At 37.7% G+C, this 20,247-nt stretch overlaps 1 protein-coding gene across 1 annotated transcript; it reads right to left on the minus strand.

Moving 5' to 3' along the window:
- Positions 1-16,870: 16,870 nt before the first annotated feature.
- Positions 16,871-18,175, minus strand: LOC308414774 (melanoma-associated antigen 10-like; the record flags this gene model as incomplete). Its single annotated transcript, XM_080910007.1, has 1 exon — positions 16,871-18,175. The coding sequence occupies one exon, from the start codon at positions 18,173-18,175 to the stop codon at positions 16,871-16,873; it is 1,305 nt and encodes a 434-aa protein (XP_080766133.1).
- Positions 18,176-20,247: the final 2,072 nt, after the last annotated feature.

The following is a 20,247-nucleotide window of genomic DNA, read 5'->3' on the forward strand; positions in this document are numbered from 1 at the left end:
TAAAGGTGTTACATCTCCTTAGCAATCAGAGAGTTGAAAATTAAAACTACTTTGAGATTTCATTTCATTCCAGTCAGAATGACTTAATTCAAAACAATTGACAACAAATGCTAGAGAGGATGTGAATCAGGCAGAACTTTCATTTGCTGTTGGTGGAGCTACAAACTGGACAGCTGCTTTGAAAATCAATGTGGAGAATTTTCAAAAGGCTTAGCATTAATATACTACATGACAATACATGCCATTCCTGGCTAGATATGAAGATTTCAGGAAAATGAAGAGGGTTATCATTTTAGTGAGGTAACCAAGACCCAGAGTGTTCAAGTCTCACATGTCATCTCTTATTTATGGATTGTCATGGTTTGAATATGCTTGGCCTAGGGAGTAGCAGGCACTATTTGGAGGTGCAGCCCTGCTGGAGTAGGTGTGTCATTGTGGGCCTGGGCTTAAGATTTCTACCCTAGCTACCCGAAAGTCAATTTTCTGTTAGCAGCCTTCAGATGAAGATATAGAACTCTCAGCTTTGCCTACATCAGGCCTGCATAGATGCTACCCTGTTCTCGCATTAATGATAATGGACTAAACCTCTAAACCAGTACCAGCCCAAATAAATGCTGTCCTTTATAAGACTTGCTTTAGTCATGGTGTCTGTTCACAGCAGTAAAACCCTAACTAAGACATCTTAATTCCAAATCCTTAGATTCGAATATATTAACTTGTTTAATGCAAGAATCCAGGAAAGTGTTAGAGGACTATGGAAGGATAGGGAGCTTTAGAGGAGATAATAGAATGTAGTTTCTTTGTGGCAGAAAGTGGGAGGAATGTTTATAGAGTTTTAATTGGCCAATGGGAGAAAGAATAATAGAGAGGAGATATGAGAAAACAATGCTAAGGGTGTTTACAAAACAGAAAAAAACACATAAAAATGTTTTTTCAAGCTTACTTGAAATACAAACAATGGCACTTCACCATCCCAAGTAATATTGTTCCCCACCAGAGCAATAGAGTGTGTAACAAAATCCTCATGGCCAGACAAGGGAAGTTTCCCTTTGTGTTGTTGGTCAGGAGGGTCTCAAAGACGTCCTGAAACAAAATAGGCTACTGTCACTCTCCTTTCTTGGTGAAAATAGTTTCATCTCTAATACCTGTGCTAGTAGCTCATGGAAACACAATTGCCAATTTGCTATTGTAGTAAAGCAGTGATCACCCACAGAGCTGTAGAAGCCGTCCCTACCCTTGATGGTGTCATAAAGGGGTAGCAAAAGTGCTGAGAATTCAGCATGCCATCCTCTGGTCACAAGTTGGGCACATGGTTGTGTTACAGGATGATTTAAAAGCATACCTGTAGTTCTCACAAGCCATATCCTTGAGCCCATCCCATAATGGTAATTTAACATTTAGCCTAAGTCCTTAATACAATAGTAGCATATACCTTGGATAAAAGACAATAAATACATAAAGATCTAAGGCAGAGACTCCTAATGCCTTGGCATCCACTCATCCAGGGGCTCTGAGAGGCAATAACCAATATATAAAAGGGCAGGGAAGAACTCTCCTAAAATGTTGATATTATCTATGAGAACTTACCAGTCACTGATTCTGTTGCTGCTAGGTGTGTCATGCCACGAAGATGAGGTTAGTAACAGCCTTTGGTGCCAGACAATCTGAAACTGAATTCCAAGGATTGGTCAGATCTCCTTGTCTCTCCTATTGAGTGGAAGCAGATTAGGTTTAGCCTGGAGGACTTTTTTGAAAAAAGTGAGTTGACATGTCCATTTTCTTGACTGGATCTCTTCATCTCCAGGAGATCCTGTTAGCCCATAAACACCAATGAGTGCTCAAGACAGCCAGCTCTTTAAGTGAATAAAATATAGTTTAGTTTTTCTTGAGGCACATTAAAAATAGTGGGATAGATTGGTAGATTATCCTATACAACAACCAAACTTCAGGGCCTTGTCAAGACTTGGCTCAGGGACTCTAAATCAACAATCCTAAAACAGAGTGGCAGGAGCCAGCCCTCCTATGGCAAAATCCCTTATAATTTATAATGCAATGGAGGAGTCAAGATGGAAGTTTAAGTCTGCTTTCTTTCTAGGTGACTACAATTTCTCTTGGCTGATGGCTATCTTCCTATCCTACACCACAGCCAAGGCTTCTGACCTTGAGTGAAGGCCTCCAAGTGTTCTCTGATAGGACCAAGCCCTGAGATTTTCATAGGTCCCAAGAGGAGGAGGAGAAAAAGGAGAAGCAACAGAAAGAATATTGGGCCCTGGAGCAAGATGTAAAAGATACTTGTATTTGCCATATGTACTTGTTATTTTTTAGATGCTTACTGGTGAATATGCTTGCTGTTTCAAACTGACTTCTTTCACCTTCTCACTGAATTGCTTTGCTTAGCAAAACAGCCTCTGAATTCCATGAACTGAACTATACCAAACTGCAGTGACCTCAACTCAACTGAACTCCACTGCATTGCTAGAACTCAACTGAACAGTACTCACTAAGCTGCCCTCCACTCATGACTCACTCTGCACTGCTCTTAAGTAGCTTCTCTTTCCTGTCTTTTCTTGTGAAAGTTAGGGGTATCCTCCCTTACTTGTTCTGTCAAATCTTTATCTGATTTATTGCTTTTTCTGCCTCTCAATTAGACATCAGTTTCAAACATGGTTGCTTCCTTCTACAAACAAATTTTACCTCCACTGATTGGAATTAAAAGTGCACACAAAGTGCATGTCTATATTTCAGCCAGAAGGATTAAAGTTGTGTCTTTTTAGCCAGATCACACAGATCTAGAATGTCTTTGAATGTGATCCCTTGTCAGAGCAGCTACATGGCTGAATTAATATTCCTGTATAACAGGTCTTTTACTACCCAATTTTTATTCTGGTACCCTAGAATCATCTAGGCTGGCTGAAGTCAGGAAAGAAAGGGTTCTTGAGGGAGCTGGCCACTGATGGGCTATTGTGAATACCAATTAGAATACAACTGTGCTAGGACAAGATAAAGGGATAATGAACAGGAATCCAGTTAGATTGAGAATTCACAAGTCCCAGGAACAAACCCACAGGGACCTATGCAAGTAAGATTTCTGAAGACTGCCCTGCCTGGAGGACCTGACCTCTGTGACACCAACACCTACCGTAGCATCCATTCTAAGTCTTTTCAGTCCTTGGCACTAAGCAATGTCTGACAAATGATCCTTTCTTGATAAAGAAACCACAGCTGGAGCCTACATGCCAGTCTTTTGAGGACATCCAGTTCAGCATAAATATTTATAGCCTAAGTTAAGAGCAGCTCCAATATTTCATCAACTAAGCTTCATTTTGAAGCAGAGTATACTACAGAGATCTACAACTGGTGAAGATTAAGAGAATAAATGGCCATAGGAGTGGAGCAGTGTTGAGCCTCAGTTGACATATTTGCAATATAACCTAAGTCTCAGAAGACATTCCAGGAGAAGGGACAGCAAGACTGTAGGAATCAAAGGAGCAGAATCAGTGTCTTCTATACATGATATTGGTGCTGTTCCCATGAAATTTGAAGAATATGATTGACCATAATGACCACACAAGTCTACAGGGAGATATTGATGGGGAAATTTTCCTAGTTTCCAACCCCTAAATGAAAAGCTACAGTAGAGAGTCAATGGCTTCTGAAAGAGAAAGAACTAATTTTCTCCAGGTATGAGTTCACAAGTAGGGTATTGATTCCACCAGTGGTTGTCTCTAAGCAGGTATGTGTATATAACCAGTGCTAATGGATTTTGCTGGTTATATATGTGTGTAAATTTTATGTTTTATAATATATTTATAATCATTAACCATATTTATATTTTAACAATAATAATTAAAGGAAAAGATGTCATGGATTTTAGAAGTACATGAGATGAATAGGCTAAAGAGTAGATGATGTAGAAAAATGTTCATAATTTATGTTCATGTAAGAAATTCTCAAAAAAATAAAAAAGGATAATTGAACTTTATCAAAATGTGTAGAGAAATATGAGCAAAATGAATGATTCTTATAAAATGTATAAATTTATTTTGGCAACATGGTTTCAGTAATAAAAATTATACATATATATCAAACAGAATTATTATGAAAAAAATCCAATAAAACTTCAATTAAGCATCTAAATTATACACTTAATCGCAGTTTTAAACTGCACTAAACTGATTAGCATATATTTTCATTTGAAAAATGTTTAATGTGAGATGAATATTGCACTTATGAGCAGTCTCAAATCGATTAGTTATTTCTACTGCAAGTGGCAATGGAGTAATTTATCAAGTTTATTTTTGCAGCATCTGCAATTTATTATTTATCTAAGATTTTTCTTTCTTAAATCCTCAGTGCTGAAATTCAGAAAGTTCATTAATTTTATGTAGAAATGCTATATTTATGCAACTAGCTCTTTCATCTCTAGTGTTTCTAGTGTTGCTACAAGATTTGGCTAAGAGTGCTATTCAAATGCTCAAATAGTCACCAAGGGCTTTAACATTGTTAGTTTGGAAAATGCCAGTGTTAATTACCACCTCTGCTTTTTTTTTTTTGATCCTATTAAAGGCAGAGTAGTTAGAATGCACTTAATATGCCGAGGATTTTAAATGTAAGTAAAAATGTATTGCTTTACACTCAAGAATATTAGCCTTAAAGCAATTCTTTTTTCCCTCATATTAAGTTGCAGTGTGAGGATTATGCACACTATTATTGTTTAGGGTGTGCATTGTCTCATGAATGAAACCAAGTAGTTCTCAGTTAACTATTAATGGCATTAGTTCTTATTAAAATTATTTTAGAAGTAGAAATGTGAAGGAAGATTCAGTTGTTTGTAAAGACATGTGTGTTTTTCTGACCAAATTGTTTATGCACTTATTTTGGTGTATCCTAAAAGGAACTTGAGATTTTGTGAAATAGAATATATTCATGTCTATAAAAATCAAAATAAAAATGGAAAAGATAGTTCTAGTGCACATAGGTAGTGTTTAAGTTAATACAAACTACAAGGTCCAAGACAGTTCTCAAATTATAATGGTCTTGTTGAATTTTAGAAAGAGTGGAGTGGAGAGTCCAGTGAGAAGATACATCTCTTTCCTTATACATTGTTCTGATTGAAAGGCATGTTTCCAAACTAAGGTTAGCCATAGGCTTTCCTTTAAATGCATTTGTTAATTTATACTTTGAGACTTCCATAAGCATTTGAAATGGATTTGCATTATATCCAGATTTCCATTGCACTCAGTCATCCTTAAAATAATGTTTCCTGGCTTCTTTTGTTCAGTCATGGTAATGGGTTAAATGGATTCATCATTTTTATTTTCGTTTATATTGTCCTTAGACACAACTAGGATTAGAGATGAAGACTAGTCAATATCCATTTCATTTCTGTCAATGATAGTTAGCACTTAGAAGTATGGGTGTGAGTATCTGCAGCTGTATTAGTTAGGTGCTAGAAGACTCTCTCAGAGGATACAGCCATACCAGGCTCCTGTCAAAAGTGCTTCTGGGCATCAGCACGAGTATCAGGGTTTGATGTCTGCAGATGGGATAGATCACTAGGTGGGTCCATTTCTGGATGGCCTTTCCTTCAATATCTGTTCCATTTATTGTCCCTGACTTTTCTTAGGATAGGAATACTTCTGGGTTAAAAATTTTGAGATAGATTAGTGGTTCTGTCCCTTAACTTGACTCCATGTCTATCACTGGATGTTGTCTCTACAGGTTCTATCTACATATAGTTGGGTATTTTGGCTAAAGTGATGCCCATTGGGTCCTGAGGCCATCTTGCTTCCCTGACATCTGGGAATTTTTACTGGCTACCCCTACTGCTACATATTCCTAAGCAATTTCCTGACCATTTGTGCTTCTCTTCTGTCTCCTCCAGTACCTGAACATACCTCCCTTCCCCCGCTCCTCTTTCCCTGCCATATCCCTCCCTCTATCTCCTATGATTATTTTCTTCCCCCATATATGTAGGATTGAAGCATCCATATTTTGGTCTTTCTACTTTTTAAGCTCCACATGATTTATGGGTTGTATCCTGGGTATTTTGAGCTTTTTAGCTAATATCCACTTATCAGTGAGAACATACCATGTGTGTTCTTTTGTGACTGGGCTACTTCACTCAGGATATTTTCTATTTCTATTCATTTGCCTAAGAATTTCACAAAACCATTGTTTTTAATAGCTGAAGAGTACTGCATTGTATAAATGCACCACATTTTCTGTATCTATTTCTCTGTTGAAGGACATTTGGGTTCGTTCCAGCTTCTGGCTTTTATAAGTAAGGTTGTTATGTACATAGTGGAGCATGTGTTCTTGTTACATGTTGGAGGATCTTTCACATGTATGCCTAGGAGTGGAGTAGCTGGGTCTTCAGGTAGTCCTATGTCTAATTTTCTGAGGTATAACCAGACTGATTTCCAGAGTAGTTGTACCAGCTTATATTCCCACCAACAATGAAGGAGTGTTCCTCTTTCTCCACATCCTTGCCAGCATCTGCTGCCATCCAAATTTTTGAACTCAGTCATTCTGATGGGTATGAGACAGAATCTCAGGGTTGTTTTGATTTGTATTTCCCTGGTGACTAGGGATGTTGAACATTTCTTTAGGTGCTTCTCAGCCATTTGATATTCCTCAGCTGAAAATTCTGTTTAGCTCTGTACTTCATTTTTAAATAGGATTATTTGGTTCTCTGGAATATAACTTTTTGAGTTCTTTGTATATATTGGATATTAGCCCTCTATTGGATATAGAATTGGCAAATAATCTCTTCACAATCTGTAAGTTGTAGTTTTGTTCTATTGACAGTGTCCTTTGCCTTATAAATACTTTGCAATTTTATGAGGTCTCATTTGTCAATTGTTGCACTTAAAGCATCAGCCATTGGTGTTTGCTCAGGAAATTTCCCCCTATTTCAATGTGTTCAAGGACCTTTCCCACTTTCCCTTCTAGTAGTTTGAGTGTATGTAGTTTTATGTGGAGGTCTTTGATCCACTTTGATTTAAAGTTTGTACAGGGAGATAAGAATGCATCCATTTGCATTCTTCTACAAACAGACTGACAGTTTAAACAGCACCATTTGTTAAAAATACTGTTCCCACTGGATGGTTTTGTCTTCTTTTTCAAAGATCAAGTGACTGTATATCTGTGGGTTTACTTATGGGTCTCTAACTTTACCCCACTGATCTACCTGTGTGTACCAATACTTCTTGATTATAGTTACCACTTTCTCTATTCCAAGTCCCATCCCATCTTCTCTCCTCTTTCCTCCAGATTCTTTCTTTTTCTGTCAGTCATTAGGAAAGAACAGGCTATTAGAAACAACAACCCAACATAACATGATAATAAGATGAAGCCAATACTATTATATCAAAACCCACTTTAACCATCCAACAGAAGGAAAAATCCTAAGAGCAGGTACAAGACCAAAAGAGCCCCTCATTCTCAGTCAGGAGTCCCATAAATGTATTATGTTAATAGATATAGTATATCCACTGGGGCATAGCATAGGCTCATGTAGGCCCTGTGCTTGCTGTCTCAGTCTCTAAGAACCCATTTGAACCTAGCTTAATTGATTCTGAAGGTCTTGTTCTCCTAGTGTTCCCTTTGGCCTCTTACATTCTTTAAGCTTCTTCTACTGGATTTCTTGAGCAGTGAAGGGAGGAAATTGATGGAGACCTCCATTTGAGTCTGGTTCTAGGTTTCTGAATCTGTTCCATTCTACCTTCATAGGAAGCCTCTCTGATGATGGGATAAGTCATTGATTTATGATTATAGTAGAATATATTCAGTAAATATTTTATTGTTTTTTTTTTAGACTAGTCGATGAGGGTTTTCAATTTTAGAGCCTGCCCTTATGATGTAATTTTGCTGGCAAGGACACACAACCCATACCTCTTGAAACAGAATAATCAAGTATTAAAATATTTAAGACTATGGTTGATATTTCATATTCAAATAATACATAATTTCATAAATGTTTTCAACATAATAGTCTTATTGATTATTTGGAAATTCGACACCATGCATCCAGATAAAACTCACTTCCCAACTATCTCAGGTCTACAGCTCTCACCCTTGTGAACTCCCCCAAAAATGAAGAATAAAAAGAAGATAATGAAGAAAAAGAAGAAGTAGAAGTAGAAGAAGAAGAAGAAGAAGAAGAAGAAGAAGAAGAAGAAGAAGAAGAAGAAGAAGAAGAAGAAGAAGAAGAAGATTACCACCATCACCACCACCACTACCAATAACAACAGCAACTTTAATTTTTTTTTTTTGCCTATATACCCACTGGAGCATGATCAAACTCTTAAGTGGAAGTCCCATAAAGAAAACTGAATCCTTCCCTACCGGTATCCTGCCAGAAGCCATCGACTGTGGAGAGGTACAGAGCAAAAAATAATTATGTTTCTACATAGAAGTTATCCTTCTTGATATGTACTAGTCTATTTTCTCTATCAACTTTCCTTTTACTGTATATTTAATTAAAAGCTCTATGAGTCCTTTCTATCTGGTTTCTCTAATATAGCTTACTATGTTCATCATTAATCTATGAAATAGCAGGTTCCAGCATTTCTTGTTATGACTAATTAAGATGTATTTGTGTGTCTAGGTTTTAGTTTATGGATATTTTTGGTTGATTTTGGTTTTTAGAAATTATGAATAAGGTACTGAACATTGTAACTACATTTCTGTTATTTGTTGGTGTTGGTTGGTTGATTATTTGCTTGTTTATCAGTCTTGTCAGAATGTTACTGTCCTACCCTAGGTCTCTGAGTCATCTAACTTCTTGTTTCTGGCCATTCAGGTACTGTCAGGGCTTGGACCTCAGGTTAGACTAGTCATTGGAGAACTACTCTTCTAAGCTCTGAGCCACCATTGCTTCAGTACATTTTTTTGGTGATTGAAATTAAAATAAAATTTTATAATGCATAAAATGTTATATGTATAGTAAAGTTTATATGGAAAATATAGAAGATAATTTTTACAAAACCAACAAAGATAACTACCATAATCATTACCAGAATATAAAAATTTATAGCCTAACTCTCAATAATTAAAATTCAGTCAACTTATCATACATTTAAATATCTCAATATAAAAAATAAATATTACAATATAATATTTGTCTTCCTTATATTATTAAACCTTTGATATAATAAACATTATAAATCTTAATATATTTGTATATACAGTCTGTAGGACAGGTTTGCATTAAATGACCAGTGATACTGCTTTGCTCTTATGCATAAGGAGTAAACAAGTCCTTCTGTGAGAAAGGTAGCAGCTGTTGGAGATCCATGGAATCTGAACTTCCTTATAGGCTCCAGGAGGTTTCCATAGAAGTATGCCTCCACATTCCCTCCAAAATGTCCCTCCTAGTCCAATCATCTCTCCCAATAGTCTCTCTCTCTTTGTCCTTCCCTCTCCCTCCTGATATCTCCTATTCCAATTCTCATCCACTTCCTGTTCAAAAAACAAACAAAAAACTGGTATTTCTACACAATGGAGTGTTATTCAGCTGTTCGGAAAAAAAATTAGACATCATGAAATTTGTCAACAAAGAGATGGAAGTAGAAAAATATCACCCTTAGTTAGGTAGCCCAGGCCCAGAAAGACAAACTTATAATTGGATATTAGCTGTTTAAGTAAGTCTGTACTAAAGTGTACAGACCTAGAGAGACTAATTACAAGGAGAATTCCAGATGAGATGCACAGATTTCCCTCAGAAGGAGAAATCATATAGATATTGAAGTCATTTTTCACTTGAATACATGCCTATGGAGACCAGAAGAGGGTATGGGATACCCTAGAGCTTGAGTTTTAAGGATATGTGAGCTGACTGATCTGTGTTCTTATAACATAGCTCAGGCCCTCTGAACTCAATCCATTTCCAAAACAGTGTACTTACCCACTGAGAGATCACCTTTACAATCATCTCACCCTGGACAGGAGTTCTGCCTCTCTAAGTGTCCTGGAATTCAACAGTAATCTAAGCTGGATGGTTAATAAGCCTCAGATAGTTGCTTTCTCTGTTTCCCTAGAGCTGTCTTACTTCTCTATGTGGGTCCTGTGGTTCTAACTCAGGTCTTCATGCTTGTGTAGCAACCATTTATAGAGTTCACTTACCAGCCCCACATTTTGTCATGAAATATAACTTTGCTCTTACATGTAGACCTTTGATCTACTTTCACCGAACTTCTGTAAATTCTGTAAAATATGGGTAGCATTACTTGCACTGTATTTTAGCATAAATTGAATGATTTTGGGCACCCCTATTAAAAATATGACCGACAACAAATAAAGGTTATTTCTTTAGTCACAATTGTATCTGGCTCAGATTATTGGTGATTTTTAGTTCCTTTAAATATTAAGTTTTACATCAAAATTATCTTTTTAATTCAAAGACAAATCCATGTGAAAATAGACATTAGGGTTACCTTTCCTGTTTCTGCAAAGTCTAAGTACTAGAGATTGCATTGGATTTATAGACCAATTTGAGAGTATGAATTACCTTATAAACAATGTTGATTATTCTGTCCCATATACTTCAATATTTATGACTTCTTGCCACCAAATTAAATGATAATTATAGTAAACAATTTTGTAGGTTCTCATTAACAATTTATGAGTATATTATATAAGACTCAATCTGGAGTATTGCAGTAATTTATTATAACTGTATTGTTTTATCAATAAAATTATTTTTTTTAATTTTGTCATTAGCTCCTAGTTTGTAGACCACAATTTCATTGTTGAATTTTCATTTCATATTGTTTACTATTTCATCATACTACTAATTTCCCTGTCCATCTTGCTGACATTTTCTGTTACACTGTTGACTTTCCTCTTAAAGCTCAACACTGGGGATTGCATTGAATCTGTAGATTGCAACCCTATTAAAAATGGGGTACAGACTTAAACAAAAAGTTCTCAATCAAGGAATATCGAATGGCTGAAAAACATCTAAGGAAGTGCTCAACATCCTTAGCCATCAGGAAAATGCAAATCAAAACAACCCTGAGATTCCACCTCATACCAGTCAGATTGGCCAAGATCCAAAATTCAGATGACAGCAGATGCTGGCGAGGATGTGGAGAAAGAGGAACACTCCTCCACTGTTGTTGGGGTTGTAACTGGTACAACCACTCTGGAAATCAGTCTGGCGATTCCTCAGAAAATTGGAAATAGTACTACCTGAAGAACTAGTTATTCCACTTCTAGGCATTTACCCCAGAGACATTCCAACATACAACAAAGATACATGCACCACAATGTTCATTGCAGCTCTATTTATAATAGCCAGAAGTTGGAAAGAACTCAGATGTCCTTCAGTAGATGAATGGATACAAAACTTGTGGTACATTTACACAATGGAGTACTACTTAGCTATCAGAAACAATGGCTTAACCAAATTTTTAAGAAAATGATGCATCTAGAGAATATCATCCTGAGTGAGATAACCCAGTCACAAAAGAACAGACATAATATGCAGTCACTGATAATGGGATATTAATCCCAGAAAGTTCTGAACACCCCAGAAACAACTCCTAGACTATGTGAAGCTCAACAAAAAAAAAAAGAATATATTTTAATTAAAATAAAACTGTATCACATCTCCCTTTCCTCCCTACAGCCCCCAGTCTCTCTCCTATCCCCTCAAATTAATAGCCTCTTTTTCTCTATTATTGTTACATATATACATATGTGTATGTATATGTACCCACAAATACTTAATTACAACCTTAAAAGTGTATTAAAAAAATAATAAAAAAGCTCAACACTGGATTTATATTTGTACTATTTTTTTAAGTTAATGCTTATTTTTATTAGTGTGCTTTTGAAATTTTCATCTACATTTTTAATATTTTTTAAACTTTTTATGGGTTCTTTGTGAATTTCACATCGTATACACCAATCCCACTCATCTCCCCACTGCTTCGTACCTGCCCTTCGCTCTTTTAATCTCCTCTTTCAAAAATAAAAAGAGACAAAAGAATGACAAATGTCATGAAAACTATAGTGTGTCACAGTGTGTCCTACAATATACACTTTTGTCCAATTTTCTTTCCTTGAAAATATTCATTACGACATTGCAATGAGTCGTTGGTCCGGTTCAAGGTCTCTGGCTTCTGCTACAGTGTAAATACTAGAACCTCATTGGGACTCCTTTTTACAGGTTGTTGTCCTGTGTCATGGGATTCTATTGCTTTGGATCTGTAGGACCAGTTCTTTCTTATGCTCTAGTAGTTCTTCAATAAATAGATGTAGGGGATAGGTCAACTCAAAGCCCTGGAACTGGGCCTGGGTGGTCACTGATCTGGTTGTCCTGCCAACTACTCTGAGCACACCACCAGTGCCAACTTTTCAGAACTGTCTCAGCTAGCTCATCCAGCAAACAAGGGGCAGTGCCAACTCTCCCTCCCTCATGGCCATGTCTCCCATATCCGTAACAGTAGGCCTGTTTCTATTTTGTCCCAGGAGAGCTACATACCCTGTTCTCCCAAGTGTTGCAGCAAGTAAGGGGCTGGGCGAACTTTCTTATTCTCATGAATCCCTGCTCAGCTCTTATACCTGCTGCTGGTACCGAAAAAGGCAGGGGAAAGTGTGTTTTCATATTTCACCGCTGGACTCAGTAGGTGAGGGTGTATTTATGATTTTTGTTTTATTTGGGGAGGTTTCAGGTATTGCTTATTGTTTTTAACATGTGTTGCATTATGATGCATGGTAAAGCACAGGGTATATAGAACAAAAAGAACGATAAAGAGTAAAAAAAGAAAAATGTTTAATGAGTAATGATTAAAATTATGAATAAAATTAAATTTGTTCCTTATTCTCTATGATAATGCTAGTAAAATTAATAAAATGTAAAACTATTTCTAAGTTAGTAAGGCTCTCTGGAGGAATCTCTGGATTCTCTTGGGACACTGAAAACCCAGCTGCAAAAATAATGTGTAGTAGGTGGAAAATCTGTCTTTGTAGCTCCATGATCTGATACTGTATGTGTGCACTGACTATGATTCAAAGGTTTCAGAGTTTTCTGACTCAGTAGCAGTGACTGGCTAATAGGATGATCAAAGGCTCAATGCCATCAAACTTCAGTATTAGTCTCAGTGGAGACCTACTTCCATCAACCAAGAATGTGGTTCCTTCACTAATCATGCTGTTTCTGGACAGAGTCTACTGTGACGTTTTGCAGATTTGTTGGTGTCTGTTCGAACACCTGTCTCCCTGGAATGTCTCTCAGCCTAGGTGGTGTCAGATTAGATGTACTCTTGCTAACTGACTGTAGCTGCTACTCCTGGGGGCTGCAGTGTAGATTCCAAGTTTCCAAGGGTAGATGACAGTTTCCAAGGATGAGTCATCTGCCAAGATCGAATGCTGTCCCTTATCTCAGAGTTACAGAGAGTGATATAAAGGAATTTCTCTCTACTTCTGGCCAATCTTTAGACTAGTACTCTCTCATCAAATTCTGAACCTGCTTGTGAATCTTGTAAAGATTATGGGTTTGGCTGGAAGTAGAAGTGAGTGCAAGATATTTATCCTCAGGGCTGCCTGGCTTAAGTCTTGGAGGAGTCTTTAATTGGGTCTGGAGCTATTTTCTGTTTAGTTTCTGTTTTCTTGAGTTACCATTGTTTTTCTATACAAGTTTCAGATATCCTGAAGAGGTTTTTCTCTCTTTCTTTAGGATATATTCTGTTTGTTTGTTTTTATATTCTGATTCTTCTACTTGACCAGACCACATGGAGGCAGTTTGTAGTCTATCACATTTCCCACTGAATCGTGTAACTATTTTACATTAGTTTACATGAGGTTAATACATTATTTTGTGATGTGAAAATAATTCTTAGAATAATTTTTCGTTATATTGGATCATCTATTATTTATGCTGGTGAGTAGAGTTTGATAGTACTTTGCTAAAAAAAACATCTGTTTGTATTTGCGGGATTAGTTGGTTGCATGCAAAATATATCACAATCAATCCCCACTTCAATGCTCTGAATTTTCTCAACTTCTCCAGAACTGCCTATTCTCAATGTGTTTCTTCAGTTAAATACCTAGTTATCATTCTATGCTATCTTTGGATGTTTCATCACATTTGTTTAATAGTCTTTAATCAAAAAAAGGATGGATGAGTGAATGAATGCATAAAATTGCAGAAAGTAACATGTTTTGAGTCTAAAAAGGAAAGCCAGGACTCTACTTTGGCCTTTGCTTCCATTGGCACAAAATCAAAATCCTACCAACGATCCTTCACCCAGCGTTTCCATCAGCATCAAGAGCATGGTGTTGTTTCACATTATTCCTCCTCACATCTAAACATTCCTCAATATGGGGATATTATCAAAAATATGATTTATGGAACTTACTGTCTTCCAAGTGACATATTCCCGTTACTATAACAAGGAGCTGTTCCAGCTGTACATTTTCACTCTGTGTGAAAGATGGCTATACCATGTGCCAATGCCCCAGATGATATCTGGTATCAACATAAAACAACAGTGACAACCTCGGAATAATTATCTCTTAAGGTGACAAAGCATATTTTTTACTTATTTTCTTTATTCTTTAGTAAATGGAATTACAGTCCACACTTTATGCCTCTCCTTGTGTACACTCTCACTGTTCCACATAACACACCTCCAGCCCCAACCCCTGTCTCTAAAAGGATGCATCCATCCCCACCCCACCAGACCACCTCACTCTCTGGTGCCCCAAGTCTCCTGAGGGTTAGGTGCATCTTCATTCACTGAGTCCAGCCCAGGCAGTCCTCTGCTGTATATGTTTTAGGGGCCTCTTATCAGCTGGTGTATGCTGCCTGGTTGCTGGTTCAGTGTCTGAGAGATCCCAGAGACCAGCTTAGTTGACATTGCTTGTCTTCCTATAGGGTTACCCTACTTCTCAGTTTCTTCCAGACAAATCACAAACTTTAAAGGTGCTATGTTTAAGTAGTAGATGGTCATAGAAATGCCATTCCTAGACATGTCTTCTCCAAAGTTCCATTCCTATACATTCCCATTTCAATTTTTCATCTTTAAGCTGAACACGGGACAGTACTCTAGCTATACTAAACATAAGATTAAAGCCTGAGTGGCAGCCAGGACTGAGCTCTGGATTGGTTTTGCGTTTGGCCTTAAGGACTTCAGGGATTTTTCTCCCTTAGGTACTTCTGTCACCTCTCTGGATGTGTGTTTACCCATACTGACTCTATATTTTCAGAAAGGATCTATACTTCTCCTGTTTGTCAAGAAGCTTCTCTAAGTATATTGAACTCACATGTATGGGAACCCCAATAATTTTGATATTATTGCCTAATTATAAACTTCTGTGGATGAAGATTAATTTTTAAATTGCTTCAATGTTAAAATGTCTCTAAAAGCTAGACATTTCAAAACCAGTAAATTTGACATTTGATAACAGCTACGGTTTACTTCCAAAGACACAGATGGTTGTGAAATCTTCTAGTTATAAGAGCAAGATAACCCTAGTAGTAAGATGAAAAAAAAAAAACACAAAATTTCATTGCCCTTTATGCTTTGAATAGTTGGGCAGTATAAACTGAGACATTTTGGAAGAGCAAGAAATATGTAAGAAGCCAAAGTCCTGCCTCCGGCTGGGTGGTAGGAAAAAACATGTGCTATAGATCAATTCTTGTCCAATCATGGCATGTGCTAGATTTGTGATCATTGTGTAATCCCAAAGAAACATAAGGTTTTATACCCATTCTCTCAGAATCAGGTCTTAGGAGGGAGGCAGCACATGGAGAATTCATTGGCCACAGAAAACCTGGAATCATGCCCAAATATATTGGTTTTTAGTTTGAATGTCAATTTGAGCATAAGCCTACCATCCTCTCCACTGGGTATTGTTGTTGTCATTAACCAGAGTATGTCAGAAAATGCAATCCAATGAAGGATAGAATAGTAAATCAAAAAATGCTTTTCAATTAAGCTCATTTTTGTCTGATGGACAATGTATTATCTGGGGAGTAAGTATGTCATGCTTACCTGATAAGGAAGAGGAAAAAGAGTAAACTAGCTCTTTCTTTTCTTCCATCTTGCTGTCAATTTTTTGTGTGTATACTTTGTGTAGTCACTTCACAACCATTAGACCCTTGATCCTGTTTGAATTTATACAAAAGAACTCATGAATTCCTACCTTCATGTTAGAGACGAGGTATGGATTTCCCCAACCTAGAGGACAAATGACGTACATATATTTAGACTAAAAGGATCCATCTGTTCCATTCCAGGAACCCCTGGACTTTTGGGTGTATAGCACTTAGGGATTTGTTGTTGCTGTTGTTCATTTGTTTTGTTTGTTGTTTTGCTTTGTTTTAAATTTTAACCAAGCCTGTGACTCATAATATATCTTTCATGGCTAATGTAAATTATACCCCAAAACATTTAATTTCCCAAAGCCCCAAAATTCTGCCAAATATTGTAGTGTTTTCAAAACAGAAAAATTTGGTGAATGAATAAGTGAGCAGTCTTTATTAAGATTTGCTATTATGTCCTATCTTCTTACACAATTCTGGAAAATAAAAGCATACTACATTTTAATTTTATAGTATAGACTAAAAGGATTAAGGCAATCAAAAGTTAACATTATGCAATTTTTTCCACTATATTTTTAAACAAACAGTAAAAATGTGTTATCAGTTTCAGTCAGAGTTTAGAGGCAATATACTTTCCTTAAAATGAGTAACATTTAACATTAACCCCAAATGAAACAGTTAAGCAAACCTCATAGTGATGCTGTTTTACTGAGCCTACCTTTAATTTTCCCTTAACATTTTGACTATTCTTTTCTAAATTAGAGAGAAACTATGGCAAAAGGATCCCTCACACTGGGTAAGAGAAACCAGTGATCAGCGCTCTACAAACCATGCACTTGGGCTTCTATTTTCAGAGTCATTTAAGGCACAGGCCCTCTCTTCCTCATCTCTCAATGCCTCTTCATACCAGATCGAGAAATCAGATGGGTCACACCCATTCATCTTTGCCAAGAATTCCAAAACTTTCATCTTGGTAGTTTCAGCACAGGCTCTTGCACCCCACAGGAACTCAAAGCATGGAGGCTGGCTATTAGGTACCTCCCGATACTCCAGGTAGTTTTGCTGCACTAGATCTATGGTGAGGAACTCCCTGGGATCCCCACAAATGAAATGCTCTTCCCCATCATACACTCCCACCAGTTTCAAGAAATCCCAGATTCTTTCTTCAGAAGCACAGTTCCCTTCTATGAATATAACACCCAGAATAACTATCAGGAAAGCATTTCTAGGCAGGCTATCTATGTCGCCCAGCATATCCTCATAGGTGAGATTCAGTGAGTTGACCAAGACATAAGCACTGCTTACAAGATCACTTTCCTTTACATCAATCCCAAAGGTCATCTCCAAGCATTTAGAAGCTTCAGTGAAAATGACAGAAAAATGGTTCTCATACTCTTTAGTGACAACCTCCTGGATTTCAGTTAATGTGATGGGTTCCTTCATCTTATACTTGTAAATGAAAAGGAACACCAAATCAGTAGCCTTTTCTTGTATTGCAGCATCAAGCAAGGAGTCAGGGTTTTCTGAAGATGGAATGACACCTGAACTCTCTTCCTGATGGTCAACTGTTTCATCTAAATTTTCCCCTAAAGTAGGCGAGGGGAAAAAGCTCTGAGCATTCTGAAAAATGCCCAGCATCCCAACAGCAAAGCCCTCATTCTCCACCATGTTGTTCTGAAACAGAGAAAAGAAGGAGGAGGAGGAGGAGGAGGAGGAGGAGGAGGAGAAGAATGAAGAATAGGAGGAAGAGGATGAAGAAGAAGGAGATGGAGGAGATAACTCAGCTAAAGAGACATTAGAAGATGACAAAAAGATGGAATTTATGTCATCTTCCTCTCCAGTCCCATCTTCTTCCTCATACACTTCATCATCAGACTCTTTCTTTCCTTCTCCTTTCTCCTTTACATCATCTTCTTCTTCCTTCTCATTGGCATCTTCCTCATTTTCCTGTTTATTGTCATCTTCTTTCTCTTCATTTGGCATCTCCTCTGCTCCCTCTCTCTCTTCTTTCTCAGGTGTGGGAACTACTGGGAACACCATATCATCCGTTTCAGTTGGATTCTGGAAGTTTACATCTTCTTCCAGGCTGAGGCGTGGGTGCTTTCCATAGCGAGACATTTTGCTTTCTGGAGACAGAAGACAAAAATGTAAACAGGACTGACAGTGATGAGATTCCACAGGTGAGGGGAGGGAAGAAAACATCATAGTAAGCACCCTCAAAGGCCAATATCTGCTCTGAAATCTCAGACAAAAGGCAACTTACAGGTTTTCTCCAAGAGATGTGGAATAGCCTCAGAGTTCTGCAGGCTTTCTATGTGGCTTGGCCTTTAGGAACCTGTAGAAAAACAGGATAAATGTTCTCAGTATTCAGCCAGATGGCTGAGTCTGACTTCAGAAAGTATACTGGAGTGTGAGTAAACAATAGTCTTAGAGTCCCTGGATTCTACAGCATGCTTGTGTATGTTCAGGTGTGTACCATACTTAAGAGTCTTAAGGGTGAAAGCCTCCCTCTCTGCTCCATTTTACCCTAGGAAAGGATGGATTATACCCATCTGGCAGACTGAGACCACATTCCAGGACAAATCTAAATAAACATTCCTGACACATTGAAGCAAACCTGATGAAGCCTGATTTCCAACAATATCGGGCAACCCTGAAAGGCAGGAAGTTCTAGCCTAATTGTAAGGAACACAACTCTCTTAGGCTAGATACATTTTTTTCATTAATTAATTTATTCATTCCCCTTAAATAGCAAACCCCTCCTCCTCCTAGGCCCTACCCTCACCCAGTGCCTACCCTGTTGCCCCTTTCCCCTTTTTCTCTTTATAATGATAACTTTTGTATTTCTCCCTGTGTTGCTCCTGGTCTGCTCCTCAGATTTATCACTCTACTCTTTGAGCACAAAGATGGCACAAGAAGCACATTTGACCATGTAAACAGTTCCTCCAAGAGAATAAAACAGGTCATAGTTTAGCTTAGCATGCTTTCTGTCCTTAAAAGGAGAATGGGGGATGTGTTTTCCTGATTCAGAATTCTTACCTGATGAACTCCAGGAAGATTTTCCCTCTGGTGATCTACTATTCCTTTTTCCTAGACAGCTTTATTTTCCGGTGAAGATGTTTACTTCCTGAGAATACAGACAACGGCAAAGAGGTAAGATACTGTTTAAATTTTGCCCTAAGAACTACAAGTTTCTCTACTATAACACAATTGAAGTAAGGCATTCCAAACTCTCCAGATAGTTGCCCTGGGATGTCCAAGTAATTTGCAACTGTGACATACCCTTGAGGTAATGAGAGTCTTAAGAGGGTGCTAGACTACACTGTGTGAAGGAGGAATTCCAGCTTTAAGAAATAAGCATAAACATGCCCCCGGGGAGGACTGAGACATTAGTTAGGTTCATTTTCATCCCCCACGGATGTATGGAACTGATTTTGCCTTCTGTCTAGCTGCCTGTGGGTGCTTCAGACAGAGAGAACGGTATATTACTTTAATTATTTCAATTTGGAAGGACTTTTGTGAAGAGACTAGGATGTTATTAGTGGCAGATAAGTGCAAAGTTTATAAAGTATCAATGAAAAGATTCTATGTCAGAATTTTCCTAGTTCTCTATCACTGGGGCAATCTCGTGGATATTTTCCAAGGTAGAGAACCCTTCCCATATTTTTGAAATGCAGTCCTCTTTTAATAGGACAGATCTCTTTTTGAATCTCAACATAAAATTATGTTTGAAAGGTGCTGCTGCTTGATGCTTGGTCTCGGTGTACTGGTAAGGCTGCCTGAGAAAGGAAGACCAACACTACTCATTTCTGAAGGGTAAAAGGAGAGCCTCACTCCTCCCAAAGACTCTTCCTCCTCTTCTTTTAGTGTCTTCATAAGGCTCCTTTGGTGTTTCTTCCTTTAACGATCTATGATTAAGTACATTTGTAAGCAAAGCTATTTCCCTACTATTTCTAGGGGAGAAGTAAAAACTCTGACCCTTTCCTCAGAGTCATGTCTCCCAAGACTGAAACTCCTATATATAGTCCCTGGTGGCCAGTACACTGTTGAAAAGATCTGCCTTTCTCAGCCTTTATCAATAAAGATAAACAGAAGTGTCCTATTGACCAGCCTGCCTGGAGTTACACAGTGACAAGTGCTAAGGAAGATAGTGACATACTCGCCATCATTCCTCAGTCCTCAGTCCTCCC

This window comes from Micromys minutus, assembly GCF_963924665.1.
Source record: "Micromys minutus genome assembly, chromosome: X".
NCBI lineage: Eukaryota > Metazoa > Chordata > Mammalia > Rodentia > Muridae > Micromys > Micromys minutus.